The sequence below is a fragment of the Plectropomus leopardus genome, chromosome 11, assembly GCF_026936395.1.
Source record: "Plectropomus leopardus strain MGB_pleo_1.0 chromosome 11, ASM2693639v1, whole genome shotgun sequence".
In the NCBI taxonomy this organism is placed as follows: Eukaryota; Metazoa; Chordata; class Actinopteri; order Perciformes; family Serranidae; genus Plectropomus; species Plectropomus leopardus.
The window spans coordinates 36711035-36734179 of record NC_142186.1 but is presented as its reverse complement, the minus strand read 5'-3'; the positions used below and the strand labels follow the sequence as shown (position 1 = coordinate 36734179).

The 23145-nt window shown below is 41.1% G+C and overlaps 1 protein-coding gene across 1 annotated transcript; it reads right to left on the bottom strand.

Moving 5' to 3' along the window:
- Window positions 1-1024: 1024 nt before the first annotated feature.
- On the bottom strand, window positions 1025-22440 carry myo1eb (myosin IEb). The gene is made up of 27 exons (XM_088084785.1): window positions 22184-22440; window positions 19675-19812; window positions 19151-19240; window positions 18560-18654; window positions 16150-16237; window positions 14907-14996; window positions 14681-14812; window positions 13801-13935; window positions 13369-13501; window positions 12688-12884; window positions 12410-12490; window positions 11934-12020; window positions 10891-10977; window positions 10319-10486; window positions 10109-10194; window positions 9869-9950; window positions 8412-8617; window positions 8188-8332; window positions 7609-7723; window positions 7347-7516; window positions 5996-6141; window positions 5613-5759; window positions 5079-5236; window positions 4924-4998; window positions 4666-4849; window positions 3722-3897; window positions 1025-2025 (listed from the first exon to the last, which is right to left on the bottom strand). Exons 1-27 carry the CDS (start codon window positions 22184-22186, stop codon window positions 1949-1951), a joined length of 3291 nt encoding a protein of 1096 aa, XP_087940911.1. The 5' UTR covers window positions 22187-22440; the 3' UTR covers window positions 1025-1948.
- Window positions 22441-23145: the final 705 nt, after the last annotated feature.

Below are 23145 nucleotides of genomic sequence, written 5' to 3'. Positions count from 1 at the left end.
CAAAAAAAACCTGAGTTAAAATCTTTGTATGTGTACATTTACGTGGCCAGTAAAGCTCATTTTGAACTTGGGTTGCAACTGTATGAGATTTTCATTAATGATAACTATCTCAGAAGGTAAAATGTTTAAACAGTATGATAGTGTATGTAATCGTATTATGGAATGGTTGTTATTATTATTCTCATCATCATCATTATTATAATAAATATAATTAATATCAAAATAAATGATGTCTTGGTTGAATAAACACTCTGTTGCTTTATTTAAATCATGAGAACATTTTTTAATGTGAGAAAGTGCAAAACTCTTCCTTTTGAAAAAAACTAACATAAAGCTGAGATTCTCTGTCTGGCTGCATTTTTCCAATAACATAGATGAACATAAATGTTCACGGTTTGATAACCGTCAGTTTTTCAAACCACCTGCAAACCTTAAAACCTGCAAACCGCTTTAACCGTATTCTGAAGATTACACAACATACATCTTTTCTTTAACATATGACAGAGTACCAGGATTTATAAAATAAAATAAAAATCAAATATTTATAAATAAAGTGAATTTTATAAGATGAAGTAATATTTGTACGTACATTAATAAGAACATTTTTATTTTTTTAGAATTAAAGTCAACTACACATAAAACTAAAAAGCAACACATTTTTTCTCATAATGCTATTTTTTTTTTTTATCTCAAAACATTATGCCTTTTAGTGTTTAGGGGAAAAAAACATCGGATATTTTTAAAATAAAGTGTATTAACACTGAGAGGCTGCAGGCTGCATGAATCTGGACCACAGGACCAACTGTGAAAAAAAGCCGCATTTCCTTTAGTGTTTGAAGGCAGCACCACCCTCTGCAGGAATTCTGGGTAATGAAGTTTCTCATATTCTTGCCGCGTGTGTGTGTGTGTGCGTGCGTGCGTGCGTGCGTGTGTGTGTGTGGGTGTGTGCGCGTGTGTGTGTGTGTGTGTGTGTGTGTGCGTGCGTGCGTGCGTGCGTGTGTGTGAGTGAGATTACCAACAGCTGTTGGAGTTTCAGATGTCTTTTATTTAGATATTTTTCAGTAATTTGGGTGATAATTTGCACCATAAAACGTCTTAAAATAATGAGAATGTGAGTATTCAGGTACTCAGACAGGTTTGTACTGAAATGTGAGTTTATTGGCTGTTCCAGGGTCAGCTGGATGATCCTCTGAGCTAAAACAACATTCATGTTGATTATTGTAAAACATAAAACAGACTCTGACCTGTTTGTAATCTGACAGGGTGATAGCTACAGAACATTATTTAATTCTGAATTCATTCATATATTTTATTTCTATATTTAATATTTATTCTATTTTTCGATCAGAGAAATAAAAACTTTTTTTATGGGTTCATAAACAGCGTTCAGTCACATTTTTAGCGTTCAGAAGAATAAAAGATTTATTTAATATTTTTCATTTGATATATTAAAGTGACACTTAGCTTCTATTCATCTTTTTTCTTTTCTTTTATCTTGTCAGAAGATATTTGCAAATGTTTTCAGTATGCTGTTTGTTTTGTCAACACTTTCACATCTGTCATGAACACTGGAGCCTGTAGGGGGCGCTGCAACATGGTGGTTTCCATGGTAACACTGATGTAAAATTTGATGGGGCTGCTGCTTTAACGGGACAGACACGGGACATTTAATGGGACAGACACTCTGCATAATGGGGACGTTTCACCTGACTGTCCGCAGGGTTACGGGACGCTTTCAGTCGGCAGGTCGGAGCACCAGACCCTGACCTTTGACCTCTGGGTTGACTTACAGCTGTCGTCCCTGACTGAAACAGACACGTGTTTGTTTATGAATTAACTCTTTCTATTCCATGATCAGCTGCCTGTTTCCTGTCAGCTGATGTGTTGAAAGCTCCAGTGACCTCTGAACAAGCTGCAGCAACAGGTCATTGACCTTTGACCTCCCCGGTTAGATTTTCTCCACGTAGTTTCCGGGGAACATCCCCTCTCTGCCCCGCAACTTCCCGAACCACCAACCGGATGGATCTGCAGAAAGTGAGAGACAGTCAGCGTCGCCAGATTGTAAACGTTAAACTGTCGTACCAGACGCTCAGAAACATCAGATTTTTAGATAAATTACCGCACGCCGGTCACAGTCACGAGAACAAAGAGGTTAAATGTTCAACTTTGGGGAAATATGTATAAAGGCATGTTTAGTTTTCTTTCTTCCTTTTTTGCTCTTTTTCCTTTTTCTTTTTTGGGTTTTTTTTGTTGTTTTTTTCTTATATATATTATATATATTTACATAAACTCCTGGATTCTCCCCCTGATGCATTACTCAGTTGTGCATTGCTTGTATAAATCTGACTGTATTGTTGTCACTGCTTCGTTTATTTCGGACAGTTGAAGCCTGTCAGGGTAGGATCGAGGGTTCGGGGAGAAATTAGTGGGATCATTCTACACATGCTGATTTTGTATATTGTCTTGCACAATTGTGTATTTTGAAAGTTCAGTAAAAAGAGTTCAAATATGTTTTTTTTATAACTTTAGTAAACAAGTGTTTTAATGACTTTTTGATATAAATATACCCACTGCCTCAGAGAAAAATATTTCTCAGCCTGCACGGCTCAGCCAACAGCCAACCCCCCGAACGTGGCCTTCACCGACCACGATCGGCTGTCAGGAGACCGTGTGAGAGGTGATGCACGAACACAGATGTAAGAGTCAGGAAATGAGTTCAAATGAGACTAAACTAAACTAAACTAAACTAAACTAAACTAAAGTGCTTATTGTGAGCGTCGTAATGGTACATAACAGCAATTTTGGAATTACTGAACCTACATCGTACAGAGGGCAAAATTATCGTACCAGTAGGCGGGGCCTTTTCTTTAGGTGGCTGTAGTAACCAGTTGAGGCAGGAATTTTTAGGGCCATGTCATGTCACGTATTTGACGCGGGGATTTTCCAAGTTAGAAGTTATTTTAAACAAACACTGTGGTTTAGTATTGATATTATTGATTTTGGTCTGTGTGAAGGTCTGGTCTCTCTTGCAAGAACATTCAAGTTTTGCAGCTAATGCAAGATCAGTTATTTACTAACAGACAGCCACTGTGTTAGTATTTTAACAGCAAAAACACACAGTATAGTAGTAGTATTAGTGGTAGTTGCAGTAAGCAGGATTAAAGTATAATAAGTAGATGTTACAGTAGTGCTACAAGTGGTAGATGTAATAGCAGTATTTAGAGTAGTATTTGTAGTACTTAAAGTAGAAGTAATCAGTCATACCATAACTAGCAATAGCTTTAGTAGTTGTAGAGGTAAAAGTAGTACTATAAGTCTATAAGTCTGCAGAATGACTACAAGTATACGTATTGTTAGTGCCTTTACACTTGTGTTATTTGTTCTATTGTTAATTTCTAAATTTCTGTTTCATATTTCTTTTATATTTGCTACACGTTAGGCATTCTGTGGACAGCAAAGTAAGAATTTCATTGTACAGGGAAACATGTTTCAATACTGTGCATATGACAATAAACACTTTGAATCTTTGAATCTTGAATCTTGAAGTAGTATGACAGTAGTAAAAGCAGCAGTAGCATAGTGCTAACAGCAGTAATAATAGTAGTAATAATAGTAATAGTAATAATAGTATCTACAGTAGTAGTTGTGGTATTAACAGCAGCAGTTACAGTAATAGTATTAGTACCACTAACAGTAGTACTGACATTAGCATTAGCAGTACCTTCAGTGAGTATCTCAATGATGTCATCAGCGTTGAAGCTGAGCTCGTCGGTGTCCTGGGCGTCGTAGGCGTACAGAGCTCTGCACTGCGGGGACCGAGGCTTCGGTCTGGGAGCCGGTTTGGGCCGACCCGCTCCGGGGACCGGCTTCACCTCCTTCGAACGCCGCCGCTGCATCCTGCAGGCAAAACGCAGGGATTACAGATGACCAGAGGGGCATGACTGGAGAGCTGCTGGTTCCAGTGCCAGGGCTGCTGACATGCTCTGGAGCAAGGCACTGACTGCAGGTCAGTTTAGACCTTTGTTAGTCCTGTGAGGTTTCTTTAGTAACACTGAGAGGTGTTATACTGGTTATACTGGTGACCGGGTCATACTGATTACATTGCTCTGATTAGTTTTACTGGTTATCGCTTTGAAACCACAGTAAAATTGACTTGATTTCTATTAAAAACATGGGAAAAAAACAATGAGCAAATTAAGAAGAAATTACCCCAAAATTAGCAGGAAATTAGTGGAAAAAAGAAAATCGGCTTAATATTAGAAAAAAAGCAGAAAAAGTTTTTAAAAAATTAAAACAACAACAAACAAACAAGGAAATGACCAGAAAAAACTGCTTAAAAATAACAACTCTGTAAGTAATTTAAAATACATAATTATGATAATTATATATATATAAAATACTTAATCATGATTTTATATACATAAAATCATGACTCATGAGTATCAAGTATTTTCAACATATGTAATCATCATAAAATATATATATAATTTTGTAAAATACATTTAGCATTATATATATATATATTTTCTTTTCATCATCTACTAATTTCTTGCTGTTTCATTCGTGGAATATTCATTTTGTCCGTTTTCAGTTCGCTCAGGCTTCAAAGATTTAAACTTCTGAAGGTGTCTGAATGCAGCACAAAAAAAGCGATGTCGATCTCACCCTGCGGCGCCCTGCTCGGGGACGTTCATGAAGCCCATGTCGTGTTGGGTGGGCTGGTTGCTGGGGCGACGCTGGCTCTGGAGGCGGGGCAGAGAGGGCTGCTCCATGCTGGACTGCTGCCTCAGCAGGGAGCCTCTGCTGGAGGCGGAGCCTCTGGGAGCTCTGCCCCCTCTGGAGTGAGGAGCTGCAGGAAAAATGAACGTTATAAACCAACAGTTGCAGTGACGTCCTGACACCTGAGAGGCTATTTTCTGGTACCTGAGCTGTACTGGTTGGTGGGCGGAGCCTGGTTGCCCATGTACCGACTCTTGCGTTTGTCTTTCCTTGTCGGTCCTACAAATCAAACAGACAGGAAGTGAAGGGAGCACACAGAAGTGGTGGCAGAATTTGTGATGAGTCCAGTCAGAACTTACTGGAGTTTTTGGGCAGACCCGGTCCAATGGAGACCTGAAGGACCTTCCCGCTGGGCTTCAGGACGACCTCATCCCCCTGACCCACCTGGAACTGGATCTGTCTGGACCCTGACGAGCTGAAAGGACCCCAGCCGCCCTTCTTCACCTTAAACTCCAGACTGGAGGACGGAGACAGACGCGTCAAAGCTGTCAGATGTGTTTTTGGCCACGTCAGAATGTCTGGAGTACTTAAATCAGGACTCCGACATTTCCAACTTTCACACTTTGAGTCACATTCACACATAAACACACACATTCACACACTAGTGGCCGAGGCTACTGTACAAGGTGCCACCTGCTCCGCCCTGAAACACTCACACACTGATGAACAATACTTCCTAACGATACTTCAACGATACTTCAACGATACTTCAACGATACTTCGACCCTCTCCTCCTCCTGAGCCACGGTCCCTCCACGTAAAAACGGCGCACGAGTAGGCCTATGTATTCTTCAAATTTGAGTAAAACAAAATAAAGTTGTCGTGGTACTGACAGGTTGTTGAATTTGAGCGGCAGCTTCTTGTCACTTCTCTCTTGGTAACGTTTGACCAGCAGACTGAGGAACTCGGTTTTAAAGACGCTCTGAAGAACGCTGTCGTACTCCTCCTCGTGGATGATGAAGATGTCGTCCTGCAGAGTGCTGACAAAAGGACAGACAGGTTGAGAAACAATTAGAAAGTAGTACAGAGACAAAGATCAGACAAATGTTATAAGTATTTTGGAAGTATTTTTTAACCTCTTCATCTCTTGAGGTGTTTTTCTCATCCAATATAGGAAACAATCTATGTGGTGTACTTTCTAAACATTCTGGTTCTGGTTTCTAAACGTTCTGGCTCTGGTTTTCGTTCCAGGTCTAGCTCTGTTTTCGTGGTGTACCTCAGGGAAACAGACTGGATCTTGTTGAGCTCAATCTTCCTCTTGAGCACCTCCTGGATCTGACCTTTATCTGGACCTTGCTTCACCTTCTCTCGACCGATCAGGTACAGGAACTTTGAGGTCAGGATGAGGTCTCGTTTCACTGTCTGTGGACCGACACAAAAAAAGTGTTCAGTCAGTCAGCGCATTGATAATCTGACTTTGGTGAATTCTGACATGTAACTCATTTGTGATTTGTGGCCAAATCACAAACCAGACTTGGATTTGCGCAGCAGTGAACAAAGGTCCGCAGCGTGTAAAGGATTTGTCACGATGTGTCCTTTTAACCCTCCCTCTTGTTTCAAAGTCTCTCTGTTTGAGGCACTCGTCATCCAGAGTGCTACGTGGGAGCTTGTTGAAATAATATGTGGCGTAAAACGTCATCGGACACTGACAGCAGAACAGAAACCACGTTATTGTTGCTCGAGAGCATTGGATGGACACCAGAGTCATCAAATCATACACAGCCTGGATTTTTGATTTGATGTGAATGGATTCTGACTGATTCATGACTCATCGTCGGTTAATTTTTGTCTATGTCTCGTGTTAATGGTGGCGAAGCTGCGGAGCCCTACCTGACCTATTGCTATCATCTCTGCCAGGAACAAACAAGGTAGGAGGGCACGTACGTCCAAAGGACTAATACAGGTGCAAGATTAAAAAAATGTACCTAAAGCTCCCAATAAATTTTAATTCTGCAAAGTTTCGATCAAAGATCTTGAACAGGCATTTTAAAATCTCTGTGATGATGATTTTAAAATGCTCGACGAAGATCTCGGATCGAAATGTTGCAGAAATGAAATTATTGGGAGCTTTTAGTTTAGTGTGCGTCTCTTTTATTGGACTATCATCTCTACCAGTCCAAAGTCTCCACAGACATTATGATCTCTGCTGCCTCTTTGGTTCTCCACTTCTTCCCAGTTAGAAGTTATACGTCACTTTGCGGTCAGTAAAGTCCGGGTGGAGCCTGCAGTTTGTTCCTCCCATAGATTGTATATAAAGATAAACAACATGACAGCTCCCCAAAGTGAAGCTATTCATCTGGATCGCCCCCTGGTGTCTGTCTGCAGTAAAGGTCATAAAGCCCGCCCCTCCATGTCAGTGAATTGGACACAGGCCAAACAAGACCCAGAGATACTTAAAACTGAACTGAATCATAAATCTGACGATGAATGTGTCGAACTTGTCTGCTTTAAGTTTTACATACATTGCCTGGTATGCCGTAAACACTGTCACCCTGCAGGAGGAAGCTTGACAAAGCAACAATCGGATTTGCTGTGACTGTGCTGTGGGATTTTCTGTCAGTTTTTACCCTGAATCTTCGGTCAAACTTCACCACGACGTCGGCGAAGTCGATCCTCTCTCTGCGGCCCACAAATTGTCTGATCTCTGGATGGTTGTCTGTCCCGATGTAGTCCCCCACAAAGTTCCTGTTGAGGCTGTTTCTGCGGCGCTCCTTCTTGTTGAGCAGGACGTCAGAGGCTGGAAGAAACAGAAAACAGACGTAACGTCCAAGACACAAACTCCAGCTAAATTTGGTGCCTCCTTAACTCGCCAGTTTGAGACGGTCTTACCTTCCTCCCTCATCTTGACGTATTTGCGGACGGCGATGTGTTTTCGCCACGCCTTCTGGATGACCCGAGCGTAACCGTTATACTTCCTCTCCCTCATCTCCTCCAACAAGAAGAGCTGCAGAGAGGAAAACATCCCGAGACAACAACATAAAGACAAGACAGACAGCGGTCGATCTGTGGAGAAACTGTTTCCCCAGCGATGAGTGCTGAGGCTCATGGGTACTGTAATATTTAGAGACATTGAAAGACATTGACAGAGAAAATTGATTTCCTTTATTTTAAAAGCATAGAAACGACAATGAGCAACAACAAATGTCTGGAAAATGGCTAAATTTTAGATTTTATCCAAAAAAGGGGAAAAAATAGTGTACTTTTTTTGCATTTTCTTCAGGTCATTTTCTTGTCTCATTTTATTTTTTACTTTTATTTTTTGTGTGTTAATTTTCAGGTAATTTTCATGTAACTTTTTTTTTACTAATTTTTGGAACCTGAGAAAATTGGTTTGATTTCTTTTCAAAAGTTTATGGCGGGATTAACCCCGTACTGAGTTCTGCTTGCAGTGTGTTTCGTTGTTCGTACCGACTCTGGAGCTTTGATGAAGATTTTGGTCTTGCCCAACTGGAACTGGTCCTGGTCCATGTGGACTGAGTTGAGGAGGTGCATGACTCCCTGTCGCTCCTCGCCCCTCCAGTGGGGCCAGGTCTCCTTTGTCAGGATGGCGTACCTGCAGCACACACGTCTCTGTTAACACGTTTGACGCAGCAGGACATTCGGCAGGATGCTTACCCCCTTTGACCTCTGACCTCTGCAGGAACTTGCTGAAGACCCGTCTGTAGGCGTATCCGGCGCGGCGGACTCTGATGTTCTCTCGGAGGCCGAGGTACTCCACCTGGTGTCTGACCCGGTTCTCCTCCCAGTCCCGGGGTTTTTTGGTCTCGTTGGGTTTGATGCAGCGGATATAGTGGGGGGTGCACTTCATCAGAGTCTGGACCAGACTGTTCGCTTGTTTCTGAGGGGGGGGGGGCAGTTACCACGGAGACAGTGTTTGTGTCCAGCCGTTCTCACTCCGAACTCGTCAAATAACTCTGTCAGTGGATTCAGTGTATGGGCGTTTGCCAAAAGACACCTTCAGCGTCCAACCGGAACGAGGACGGACGGTGTCAGATGAGAACGCACCCGGACAGAACCGGGGTCGTTGTTATTACACGCTGGCGGACAGACGGGCGCACCAGCCAGTCCACATGCAGCAGCACGGGCAGTTGAGAACGCGGCCACATGTAACCGGTGGCGTGTGCATGAAACGCTGAAAAACGGTATCAGGTAATAACGCTGCTGGTAACCACCTAATATACGGAGCACGAATGTGCTTATAAGGAGGGCAGGTAGGGGGGTGGGGGGGTCCCAAAGAGTTCGGAGTTCGCTTCCTTTGAGGATGCAAGATTTTTCTCTCTACACCTCACCATGTGCCTCTTTTGCCTAAACTAACCATCTGTGACTGAGCTGCTCAACTCCACCCTTCATCACAGTCCGTGTTGCCGTGTGCTACTGTGTAGCCATGACAACGTGCTGCGTCATCCCGTCATGCGCATTTGTTCACATCACGCTAACGGCATCCTGGAGCGCAAACTGCTGATGCATGAGGAAACCTAAAACTTCACAACTAGACACTGAAGGTCACTGACAGAGCGGCACCGCCTGACGAGTTGGGATGAGAACGTGTCGTTGTGTCCGGTGTGAAACCAAAAGTCAACGTGAGCTTTTCTGTAGCCAACAGCTAACACAGTTACTTACATACATCACATGAATGACTGTCACATGATTAATGAAGGTACTGTAACAGGAGCGCCTGTTCAGCTGGTAAAGCAGGCGTCCGACATACAGACGCTGTGTCTCTCTTATCTAATAAAGGCAATAAAAAGCCCCCAAAAATATCTTTAAAAAAAGTTACTGTAACAAACATGGTTATTTTAACCACAAAATGATCTTTTTTCTAAACCTTAATAAGAATTTGTGGAGCCTAAACCCATGTTTCTGGTGAAGATGGTAGATTATTAAAAAAAAATAAATAAATAAATAACGCAGCAATTAACGATTAATTAACGAGCAGATATTGACACTCAAAATGACACGTCTAAAACTGACCCCAGCACGGTACCTAGAGCATCGTGAGGCTAAACATGGTAAGTTGGTCCTGAAGGTGGCGCTAGAGACGAGAAGAAATCTTCCGGTCTCTACCTGTCAATCACAGGGTCTCTCTCACCTTGATCTTACTGCTGGCGGTGCTCGGACGCCCTCTTTTCTCCGCCTCCAGGTTCTCAGGAAACAGAGCTCTGATAAACGGACTGAGATAAACACAACACAGACACTGGTCACTGCGAGACCATCACGCACACACACGCACACGCACGCACGCACGCACGCACGCACGCACGCACGCACGCACGCACGCACGCACACACACACACACACACACACACACACACACACACACAGTACTTACAACTCACTGCTCTGCATCAGCTCGATGATGTCATTAAACAACACGTCTCTGTTCCTCTCACAGAAACCGTTGACATCATACGACACCTGGACACACACACAGACAGCACGTGGGGTTTATAGACAGACAGGCAGACAGACAGGCAGACAGACAGGCAGACAGACAGGCAGACAGGTGAACACCTGGACGGGTGTCAGGTGATCTGCGTACCTTTCCGGCGTAGTGGTGGACGACGAATCCTTTGTTCCAGCTGCTGAAGTGTTCGTGGGATCCGATCTGTCCCTGAAGTTTCTGCAGCAGCGTCTGATCGGCTCCTTCGCCTTTAGCGTGCATCGTAGCGCACACGTCGTCCAGGATGCTCATCAGCCCCGGAGGATTCTGGGAAAACGACCAGAGAAATCATGACCATGAAAAACAGAGCTCTGATTTGTTCTTAAGTCTCTCTCATATTTTAGATCTTGCAGTTAGCAGTCTCATAAAAAATAATCAAATTCAAAATATTTTTTTCCAACTATCTTGTCCATTTTTATGATACAAAAACATTAGGTCTTTTTTTCTGGTTTAACTCTTAAACCAGTCAGTGTTTTAAAGGAATGTGTTATTTCCATTAAAAATAATTGAACGCAAAGACATCCATAAAATAAATGACAAATACTTTCAATGTCAATACTACAAAAGACACGTTTCTTTTACACATCTGTAAATTTAGCGATTACCTTGTTGACAAGATAAATTAAATGAACGAGTTTAAAGGAAACGAGTTCTCTGATGGGTTGACTCACCAGTTTGGACTCGATGAGGTCACAGACCACCTTGTTGTTGAAATACTCGATGGGCTTCCACTGGATCCCCTCCTGAACGTATTCTTCCTGAACAGACAGAAGACGTTACAGGTTTCTATTTTAAAAATGCTGAGAGAGAAACAGACAGCGGAGGATCAGAAGGAGAGAAGAAGAAGAAAGGATGAGAAAAATCAATCTGATCAATCGTCAACTGAAAATAAGTCAGAAAGTCATTTATCTGTGCTCTATGTGTGTCTGTGTTCTTGTCTCGACATAAATAAAGCTGCGGAGAAAAAAATTTATGTGATGACATCACCGCAGCATGATGTCACCGCAGCACGACGTCACCGCGGCACGACGTCACCGCAGCACGATGTCACTGCAGCACGATGTCACCACGGCATGACGTCGTGCCGCGGTGACTTCGTGCTGCGGTGATGTGGTGCTGCGGTGACATCGTGCTGCGGTGACGTCGTGCTGCGGTGACTTCGTGCTGCGGTGACTTCGTGCTGCGGTGACTTCGTGCTGCGGTGACATCGTGCTGCGGTGACTTCGTGCTGCGGTGACATCGTGCTGCGGTGACATCGTGCTGTGGTGACTTCATGCTGCGGTGATGTGCTGCGGTGACATTGTGCTGTGGTGACTTCATGTTGCGGTGACATTGTGCTGCGGTGACATTGTGCTGCGGTGACACCGTGCTGCGGTGACGTCGTGCTGTGGTGATGTTGTGCCACGGTGACATCGTGCTGCAGTGACATTGTGCTGCGGTGACTTTGTGCTGCGGTGACATCGTGCTGCGGTGACATTGTGCTGCGGTGACGTCGTGCTGTGGTGACTTCGTGCTGCGGTGACATTGTGCTGCGGTGACGTTGTGCTGCAGTGACATTGTGCTGCGGTGACTTCGTGCTGCGGTGATGTCGTGCTGCAGTGACGTTGTGCTGCAGTGACGTCGTGCTGTGGTGACTTCACGTTGTGGTGACATTGTGCTGTGGTGACTTCGTGCTGCGGTGACGTCGTGCTGCGGTGACGTTAAGATGTATCACCTGTTCTGCCTTCAGCGTGAGCTCAATAAAAATCTGCTGCAGCTTCTCGTTCACAAAGTTGATGCAGAACTGCTCGAATCCGTTTTGCTGAAAATTAAAAAAACACCAAATATTCAGCTGATAATCAGATAAATCAATCCATCGTTTTATTAATTAACCTGTAAATCAGTCAATCCCACTTGTTTAAGCCCTTTAAAACAACTCATCACTTTTCTTGTTTTGCATTCAGATGTTTGTTTTTTTTTTACAAATATTTAAAACTTTAAACATCAGAAATATTGATTTCTTTCAAAAACATGGAAAAAAGACAAAGAGCAAACTGCAAGAAATTAGTGGACTTAGTAAATTATTTTTTTATAAGCTATTTCCGCTTATTTGATTTTTCTAATATCAGGAAATTTTCTTTCTTTTTTCAGGATCAATCTTTAGGTCATTTCTTCCTCAGCTGCTCCCCGGAGATAAAAATGTGTTTATACCTGGAAGATTTCAAAGCCGTAGATGTCGAGGACTCCGATGTTGAGCTCCTCCTGGTCCTTCTGTATGGCTTTATTGATGCACTGTCACACACAAGCATTCAATAATCAATACAGAATCACACACAGTGTCAAATAACACAAAATGTGAAATAAAGTGTGTGATAAAACAAAGTCAGACAAAACAAAGTGTATAGGAAAACAAAATGTAAAATAAAATAAAGTGTGTGTGTGTGTGTGTGTGTGTGTGTGTGTGTGTGTGTGTGTTGAGGCGGACTGACGTCGACGAGGAAGTCGAAGAGTCGGGTGTAGACAGCTTTGGACAGGGCGTCTCTGGAGAAACATGCCTGCTCCGTGTTCAGGGTGACGGAGATGGACTCGGTCTTCCCGCCCCACTTACTGTCCATGATCCTGCTGGTCAGTTTACTGCACAGACGGTCCTGAGGGACCCCCAACAGGAAGGCCGGGAACGCCAGGACTGACGGGGGACAGACGGAGACAGTTTAAACCACCAGTCTGTGTGTTAATGTCTCACATGAAGAAGAGAAGGACGTTTCTAAACGTCACTGCTGCCTTCAGGTGCTCCTCGGAAATATTTAGTTACCTCCAAATACAGAATGATGAGCGAGAAAATGGGAAATTTAATGATATCCGAGTTCTTATGTTTGGGTTTTTTCAGGGCAGCAGAAATGATGGAGAGCATGAAAACAGTGTCAACAATTTACGGTAAAAATGATAAACTTTATCATTTTGTTCCTAGTAGCTACTGTTTATTTTTAGTAGAACACTTTAGTTTATGCATATAAGATACACAGAAAATAAAAGAATTATATAATAATATAAATAAAGTGTCAGCCTTGTTTCCTCCTGTTGTTGGAAACATGAACGCAGCTTTATTTAACCCCGTCATCGCCCCGTGTGCTGCTGCGTCGTTGTTTTGTGTGTCGTGTGTGTGCGCTCACAGTCCTGACTCTCCACCACAGCGTAGTTGTTCTCCTCTCTGAAGCTGATGTTTCCCAGATGAAGAATTCCTGCAACCAGCTGAAGAACCGAATCCTGATCCTCCACAGACAGACCCACCACTGACATCGCCTCCTGACACACAGACAGACAGAGAGACAGACAGTTACAGACAGACAGACAGAGAGACAGACAGTTACAGACAGAGAGACAGACAGGTACAGACAGACAGACAGAGAGACAGACAGGTACAGACAGACAGGTAGAGACAGACAGACAGAGAGACAGACAGGTACAGACAGGTACAGACAGACAGGTACAGACAGGTAGAGACAGACAGGTAGAGACAGACAGGTACAGACAGGTAGAGACAGACAGGTACAGACAGGTAGAGACAGACAGGTACAGACAGGTACAGACAGACAGGTACAGACCATGGTATCAGAGAACTCCTTGCTGTCGTTGATGTCCTCCACTGTGTAGGTTCCTGATTGGTTGAGGTAGAAGTAGTAGTCAGGGGTCGTGACCCCGAGGTTCTCCCTCTGCTCCGAACTCGCCCCTTCCAACAGCTGAGTACAGAGGTCAAAGGTCACACAGAGGTCACGGGCATGAGGGTTATCACACATTTCTGTGCACATACAGTGAACAGAGCGTTGTACTGAAGCCCAGAGTGTTCAGTTTTGCAGTCAGCTTCTTTAGATTGTGTCGAATGCTGAGCTGAAGTCAGCAAACAGCCTCCTGATGTCGCAGCTCTTATTCTCCAGAGTGAAGGCTGTCGGGTATTAAATGCTGTATTAACTGCAGTGTAAATTGCAGTACCTGATAATAGATGTTGTAATAATCATAGTCCTTATTGCAGTACGTGATATTAAATGTTGAAGTAACTGCAGTATATTTTGCAGTACTTGTTAGTACTTTTTGCAGTTATTAGAGTATATTTTGTAGTACCTGGTAGTAGATTTCAGACTGATTGCAGAACACACTGCAGTATCTTTTACTAGATATTGCAGTATATCTTGAGCACCTGGCAGTACATGTAGTAATTGCAGTTTATATTGTACTACCTGGTAGTAGATGTTGCAGTAGTTGCAGTATTTTTTGCAGTACCTGGTAGTAAATGTTGCAGTAGTTGCAGTATTTTTTGCAGAACCTGGTAGTAAATGTTGCAGTAGTTGCAGTATTTTTTGCAGTAGGCCTACCTAGTAGTATGTGTTGCAGTATATTTTGCAGTGCCTGTTAGTACATCTTGCAGTAGTTTTTGCAATAGCTGCCTGGTAGTAGATGTTGTAGTAGTTGCAGAATTGTTTGCAGTACCTGGTAGTAGATGTGGAAGCTCCTTTCTCCAGGATTTTGTGAAACGACTCGACTTTTCTCCAACAGGAAGTTGGAGATTTTTCCTCCATCAGGAGCTCCTCCTCGACTGAACTGGATCTCAAAGTATTTACCCTGACAGGACGAGAGCGTGTACATGTAGTATATATTAGAATACAGTCTACTGTTCATGTACTGAGTAAATCTGTCTGAATATAATTTTACTCACAAATCTGCTGGAGTTGTTGTTGCGGACGGTCTTGGCGTTACCGAAGGCCTCCAGCAGAGGGTTGGACTGCAGGATGATGTCTTTAACATGCTGCGCACACACCACACACACACACACACACACACACACACACACACACACACACACACATTCATCAGCAGGAGCAGTGGTAACCATGGCAACGGTTGTAATAACAGCAGCACAACCATAAGGAATAAATCGGTCCAAATTAGAGACAGTTTGTAAAGCTGATCCAGTTGGAGCGGGCCTTCGGACATGTCGGCGCTGGAGTGGGCTATCAGACATGTCCACGCTGGAGCAGACTGCGGACATGTCCACGCGTTTGAGCAGGCTGTTGGACATGTCCACGCACTGGAGCAGGCCGTCACACATTTCAGCGCTGGAGCGGGCTGTTGGACATGTCCACATAATAATGAGGGCTCAGCGCGAGCGGCTGGATGAGACACGGAGCGATGTGTCCTGGTTTCTAAATAATTCATCCAAAGTCTGATTAAACCTGAAACTAACACAAAGTAGTCTGTAGAAGTCTAAAGAAGTCACTTTCCACCTCTGCAAATTTGGCTATTTCAGCGCTGTGGCTGTCAAACACTCAGCTGTTCGACAGTCAAAGTCCTTCACTGCATGTGGTTCTCCGCGGCGCTATTCTTTTCTATCATTGGCTGTTTTGCGTTCTATCGTCATTTTATCAACTACGTCTCATATTTCAATCGAGGAAAAGTTATTTCGCGATTGATATCGTTATTGTTTTATTGCCCAGCCCTATAGAGTGGCAACCCATGTACAGAGGCTGTATCCCCGCCGCAGAGGCCACGGGTTCGATTCCAGCCTCAGCCTCTCTCTTGCCCTTTCACGCTCACACTGTCCTGTCAAGTAAAGGCAATAAACGCCTGAAAAAAGCCCCAAATTTTGAGATAAAAACGTCACACAGACAAATATTAGAGCTACGTTACGTCGACAGCCTCAGAAAATAAATTTGCCAGTATGTTACATTATGTAGAGGGTTATTCACAAAAGAATACTCAAACTATTTTATTACACACTCTAAATTTCATGACTTCTAAGGATTTTTATTACTTGACTAATGATTTTTAAGGACTGTATGACTTCTCCAGGTTTTCCATGTTTGTGGGAATCCTGTACATGAGCAGTACAATAGACAGTAGCACAAGCAGTAGCATATAATACCATGAGTGGTACGTGAAATAGTACTCTGCATCCTGACCTGGACTTTGTCTCCTCCTCCAGACACTTTGGACACGTAGCTCATGATGTATTTGGCAGCGACAGTTTTTCCTGCTCCACTCTCTCCGCTGACAGGAAACACAAAACATCATCAGCGTCAACACTTTCATTCACCTCGAATCCGAGGACGGCGAAGGAATGACCTGCTGAGCTCTCGCTCTGAGTGGCCGGTACTCGTCGCCTTCGTTGGTTGGATTGGTCAGGGTAAGATAATCCGTAGGCGGTTTCCATCACAGATTTGAGCCAAATTTAAACAATATTTTCGAAAAAGGCATCTGAACAAGCACAAGAAAACTGATGTGGATTCAGGTTTCAAATAGTTAAAATCCTCCTCTGCAACATTTTATAAAGTACTGCACTCAAGTACAAATCTGAGGTACTTTTACCCAACTTGTGTATTCAAATTTTCAGTAGCTTTGTACTTTTACTTTACTACATTTATCTGATAGTTACTTTATTTTTTAAATATGAATCTGTAAACATGATCAGATTAAAAAAGATGAAGCTGTGTGATAATTTAAACTGAATTTAACGTGTTAATACCAATGAGACAAACCTGCAGGACAGGCAGCACAGGAGGAAGTACTCAGACATTTCACAGTCAAGATAGTAAAAGTATTTTGATGGAAAAGTTCCTCATGGGCAGAATGGTGAGAAATATTATTATATATATGATATTATTATATAATGATTTAACATATAAGCAGCAGTTAAACCCTTTAAAACGTGAGCAAAGTGGCTTGATTTCTTTCAAAAACATGGAAAGAAAGAAACTAACAACTTGAGAATAAATTACCCCAAAATTTGCAGACATCAACAAAACGTTAAAAGAAAAATATCTTAAAATTAGCAAGATAATAGTAAAATATTACAAGAAAATTACCTTAAAATCAGCAAGAAATTTTATAAAACATTACAAGAGAGAAAATTACCTTAAAAGTTGCAAAAAAAGTTAAAGGAAAGTAAAAAATGACTTTAAAAAGTACTTAAAATATAATAATAATGCAAAATAATTTAAAATATGTATATATATATATATATTATCAATTATAAATATAGTTTTCTAAACATTTTTCCATTTTTCTTTTAAATTGTGGGAAATTTGTTGTTGCTCTTTGCCTTCTTCCCAATATTTCCAAAAGAAATCGCAGCAGTTTGCTTTGGGTTCAAAGGTTTTAATATTTGTGAAACGTGTCTGAATGCAGCACAAGATTTAACCGATCCAGGTCTCAAAGGGTTAATGCTGCAGCTGTTGGAGCTTATTTTAAATGCTGATGAGTTTCTGTTGAAACAAACGTGCTACTGCCGAAGTTGACACAGTTTTTTGTTGTTTTTCCTGTTTTCGGTGAGCTCTGTGAAGTGGGCGGGGCAACACCTGACTGACAGCAGGTGTGCCTCCAGCTGCTGTCAGTCACACCTGATGGAGCTGATCAGGTTTTCAGTGTGAACAACTAAAGTAACGATGCCACTATGTTCAAAGATCAATTAATATTTTTGAACTTTTGTCAAAAACAGAAACCAGATATTACATCTCCAACGAGACGTCATCAAGTTTAAAGAAAACGTCTCGTTCATCGTCTGTGAAGAACTCCAGGCTATAATCCCAAAATTTGAATTTTAGCACTGATTTTGAATATTGGAGTTGTTCCTGTACTAATATTTTTTGACTTTCGTCCTGGATGATAGAAATAACGTGTTCATTTTGAACGTGGATGTAATTCACCTTTAAACCCTTGAAACCTGGATCAGCGTCAGTTTTGTTTTTCTGCGTTCAGAAACTTTTCACAAGCATTTAAACCTGTGAAACTTAAGAAAACTGGTTGTTTTCTTTTGAAAACAAAAGAAGAAAGATAATGAACAATTTGACAAGAAATTATCAGAACATTGCAAAAAAAGAAAAAAGAAAAAAATACTAAAAGGTGAAAAGAAGACTTGAAAACGGGCAATGGGGAGATTATTAGATATTATCCAAAAAAGGGGGAAAAAGGTCTAAACACTATATTTACCATTCATTGAATTATATATTTAAAATGATGTTACAGAAAAAAATTAAAATAAAAAAAATGTATTTTTTGCTCTTTATTTTTCTTTTTCCTGTAAGGTTGTTTTTGTTTTTTTTTTAAATAATTTCTTCTTCTTAATATTATTATTAGTTCTTAATTTTTTGTTAATTGTTGGGGCTATTTTCTCTTAAGTTCATTGCCTTTCTCTGATGTTTTTGAAAGAAGCCACTTTGCTCAAGTCTCAAAGGGATATTAATGATTAACATGTTTAATAACTCTGACAGATGCTTGTTCAGTCTTTGAAGTTTAGTGGCAGAAACAGCTGTTGTTGTTGTTGTTGTTGTTGTTGTTGTTGTTGTTTGTTAAAGCAGTGAAAGTCCCGCCTACCTGATGATGACACACTGGTTCTCGCTGTCAATCATCATGTTTCTGTACATGTTGTCAGCCAGAGCGTAGATGTGAGGGGGGTTTTCATACTGAGCCTGCGGGGGGGCAGAGGGGGGCAAAATGTTCAAAAACAGAGATTTGTACGTTTAAACGTCCTGACAGTGAAGAAATGATCCGGTTTAACAACTTTCACGTGTGTACATTTACGAGTGAATATTGTTAACGATGTTCTCTGCAGGTTTGTTGGTGACTGTTCATTAAAACATGATGATGTCTTAGATTCACTTCCCGAGCACAGAAAACCAGACCAAAATAAGACAATCTAGGCAAATACGCCGCCACGCCCTGACAGAGGGTCAGAAGTGATGATTGAGAGGGATTACTATTTTATTTAACTGACATAACTCTAAATACACAAATAAATAAACAAAATATGTTTTAACAATAAAATCTAAACTGAAATGAGCAAAAAAAATTATATCAATTAAATTAAATGACAAACACAGAATCACAATAACGAGTGTGTTTTTGTGTATTTGTTGTGGCTGTTTTGCATCGTTGTTGTTGTTGTTGTTGTTGTTGTCGTCTCACCGCTCCCTGGTAGAGCTCCACTTCTCTCTCGGTGAAATACGGAAGCTGTTTGAACGGGTTCACAGAGATCAGAACTGGACCGATGTAGGTCTGACAGAGAACCAGGTCAAGGACAACAACCAGAGCCAGAAGAACCAGAGGGATCTGTGGCAGAATATTCAAAACATTTTCTTTTGTCTTCTTATATCTGACAGTACACTCATAATAACTCATGATGATGATGATGATGCTGATGCTTATATGACCTGTATAAACAAAAAAGACCATCAGCGAGAAGAAAGGTCGGACCGCGCACTTTTAGCAAAGTCACTGTGCCAATGAGCTCCATACCAAGACAGAAACCAGAGAGGGTTTCACACCGTGACTGAGCCGACCACCAGGGGGCAGGATATCAGCTGTCTGTGCATGGAAAGGCATATCTGCTGCCCAGCCCTAATTATGTTCAGTGGCGATAAAGCTACTCTCTTCTGTTTTATTCTGTTTTATTAAGAAGACCGGCTGGAGCTGCAGCTGTGTGAGGATACAAAGATGTAGTCGTCCATGTATCTCTTCTTCAGGTTCTCCGTGATGGCGTCCTCATTGATCTTGGACAGCAGCACCATGTCGTCCACCCCGCTCACCTTCACGTTCTGAGCCTGCCAATGGTAGCGCTCCTTACTCCCCTGAGGGGCGGGGCATAAACACACACACACAGTCAGCTGATCACATCCAACATGTTCAACTCAAAACCTTTTCAAAATGCCTACAAAACTGTCTCCCACTGCCTCCCCAAATCTGAATCACCCGAAAATTAGCTGCAAGGAGATTATTAGATATTATCCAAAAAAAAGGTGGAAAATGTCCAGAAAAAAAACTTAATTCATTAATTAAAAAAAATAAAATTAAATAAAATTAAAAAAAAAAATATATATATATATATATATGTGTGTGTGTGTGTGTGTGTGTGTGTGTGTATGTATGTATAGAATGTATTTTATAAATTTTCTTGTCTCTTCTGGTTTTTACTTTTTTGTGTTTATTTTTGGAAACTTTTTAAATAAATAAATAATTTTTGGGCCATTTCTTGTAATGTCATGTTGTTAAAGCCCTCCTCATCTTCTTGAAAAATTAATGCCAATTTTCAGGTTTCAAGGGGTTAAGTATACTTTGATGATAATACTTTTGTACTTTTACTTTAATGACATTTTGATGCAGAACTTTTACTGTAAGGGTATTTACACACTGTAGGATTAGTACGTCTACTTTGTGTTTGTTCAGCAGAAACAGCTCTGAACACACACACACACACACGCGCACGCACACACGCACACACATATGCACACACATATGCACACACATATGCACACACACACACACACACACGCACACATGCACGCACGCACACACATATGCACACACACACACACACACACACACGCACGCACACACACAGAATTCCCAGCATTCCTTCTTTCCTGTAGGATCATGTTGTGGAGCGGCGACGCCCGACACATTCGCCTCAACATGCAGCGCTGTACGTGTGTGTCTGTGTGTGTGTGTGTGTGTGTGTGTGTGTGTGTGTGTGTGTGCGCGGTCAGATTAAAGTTACAGTTCGAGAACAAACTAACTGTACTGAGTAACAGAAACTCCAACAGGAATAAAATACTCCAGTTGAGAGCTGCAACAAAGCTGCAATGAATTAATTAGTAATTTTTGACAGTTTTATTAATTGTATTTATTTATTCCTCAGCTTGTCAAATATGAACATTTTCCTCTTTTCTGTTATTATATATAATATATAGTTACAGATCTGTATCTGTTGTAGTTGTATCTGTAGCAGTACTTCAGTACTGCAGTACTGCAGTACTGCATGTACTGCATGTACTGCAGGTTCTAGCAACTCATTACTTATTAATCATTACTTATTATTCATAAAGAATTGATCTGCATCAATATATTAAATTATGTAACGTCCCACCTGCTGTCATAATATAATAAGAACAAGCATAACAATAGGAAAAAACAACGTCACACTGCATATAAAGGCCTGTTTAAATATCTAACGTTAAATATAGTTTACAGGAAAAACTTCATATTTAGAAACAATAATAAGATGTAAGTTGTATATGTTGTTCTGTGCAGAGAGCTGCCACAGAGTTGATATAATAAGTTGATTCAAAATGGGAAATAAAGTCAGAGAGAAAATTCTGAAATAATGTGAACAAAAACAAGTTAAATATTAATTGATTATAAATCCAGAAACACAAAAACAAAAAAATAATAAATATAAATAATAAATAATCATAATAATACAATAGAAAAGGTTGTAAATAAAATCTGAATGAAGTCATTTTAATATTTGGTGCTTGTGGCTACCTGTACTGAGTCTCAGTAATATATCTGAGCGGCCCCTGGGGGCCACCGTCGAATAAACTCAGCATATATATCACTGAGGGTTTCCATGGTAACAGGAAGGAAAAATGAGTCAGTGACATCTGATTTCATCTGAATTATCATTATCAATTTATCTATTTACTTTTATATTTATTCATTTAATTTTTATTTACATATTTTCTTATTCATTTATACGTGTATCCGCAAATCTATTTTTTTTATTAGTTTATCCATACTATTTATTTTATTTTTATTTTATCTTATTTGATTTAAGGTACTATTGTATTTATTTATTTTTTATTTAAATGTAGTTTTAATAATGTATGTCTTTCATTAATTAGTTAGTTTTTAAATAGCTGAGTTATAAATAATTCCATTCATCTTTTTTTAATTTCAATTTTCTTTCTATTTAATTTTTTTTTTAATTAAACTTCTTTAAAACAAACTTCTTATCAGGAAGTTTTAGTTTGAAAAAAAAAAACAGCAGCAGAGATCTGTCAGTCTGCAGGAGTCTGACAGTAAACCCGCACCCTGCAGCACCAGCAACAGGACCAAGACCTGGGAAAAGAACCGGGACTAGGACCGGGACTTGGACCAGGACCGGGACTTGGACCGGGACCAGGACTGTCTGTGAGTGTAAAATAATCAAAGTGAGCTCACCATGTTGCCTGCTGCCCCTCCTGCTTCACTTCCTGCTTCAAGTAAACGTTAAGAAATCTTGAAGGAGTCTCGGGTGGATCCGGATCCAGGTGAGCGCGCACTGGTCCCGGGTGAGCTCGGTCCGGATCGGCTCAATCAGACGGATTCTGTTGATTTCAACATTTTTCTCGTCACTTGGTTTTCTGTCAGTTTTCCTCCCTTCAGTCTTCAGTCTCTCAACCCTCTGCAGGTGTGGGCAGGTAGAGCCCCGCCTCCTCCTCCGCTCGCCCGCGGAACTCTGGGTAATGAAGTCCTGACACGGATCAGCTGCGCCCTGCACGTCACAGCTGTTTACAAGTGTGAGACTGAAACGCATCACAACTTTTCACATTAAAGTTAGGAATTTATTTCCTTTGTAGAAAAAAGTTTTGAAAATATCAAAAGTTTTATTATTTATATGTGATTTATTTAGTGTTATTTTAAAGGTTGTTTACTGAAAAAAAACCAACAAACAAAAAACGTTTCTGTGAAAACCCTTGACTTTTTCTGAATATTCAGTGTGTATTTTATGAAATTTAAAATATTCAGCATTTTAGCCAGAGTGACCTTTGACCTTTGACTGGAAGTGAAGTTCCTCCTGCTGAGGAGGAGCTCAGAGTGCATGCTGGGAGTTTGAGTCTGACCCACCTACAGACAGATTAACACTCACTGTTTGTGAAAGTCTGATCTTTATGTTTCTATAAAAAAAAACGAATTTATAACTTAATCAGAATCCATCCAATAATAACTAGCTGAAATCTGTCAGACACAGATTTTTCTGGACTTTGGCTGAAGAGTCAAACTTCTGAAGCTCCTCCAGTGATTTTACTGATGCTTTTATTTTCCTAAATATTTCTGTTACACCTTCAAATAAAAAAAGGCCTTTTATTTTGGTGAAGAGACAAGAAACTAATTTGAAATAACAGACCGTCAACTGTTTTTTA

Excerpts from the sequence above, each read along its gene's own strand:
- myo1eb (XM_088084785.1), bottom strand. Across the intron at positions 8,618-9,868 it reads CCGCCAGCAGTAAGATCAAG|AAACAAGCGAACAGTCTGGT; the intron begins GTGAGAGAGACC and ends CCCCCCCCTCAG. Across the intron at positions 4,999-5,078 it reads GGGTCTGCCCAAAAACTCCA|GACCGACAAGGAAAGACAAA; the intron begins GTAAGTTCTGAC and ends TTTGATTTGTAG.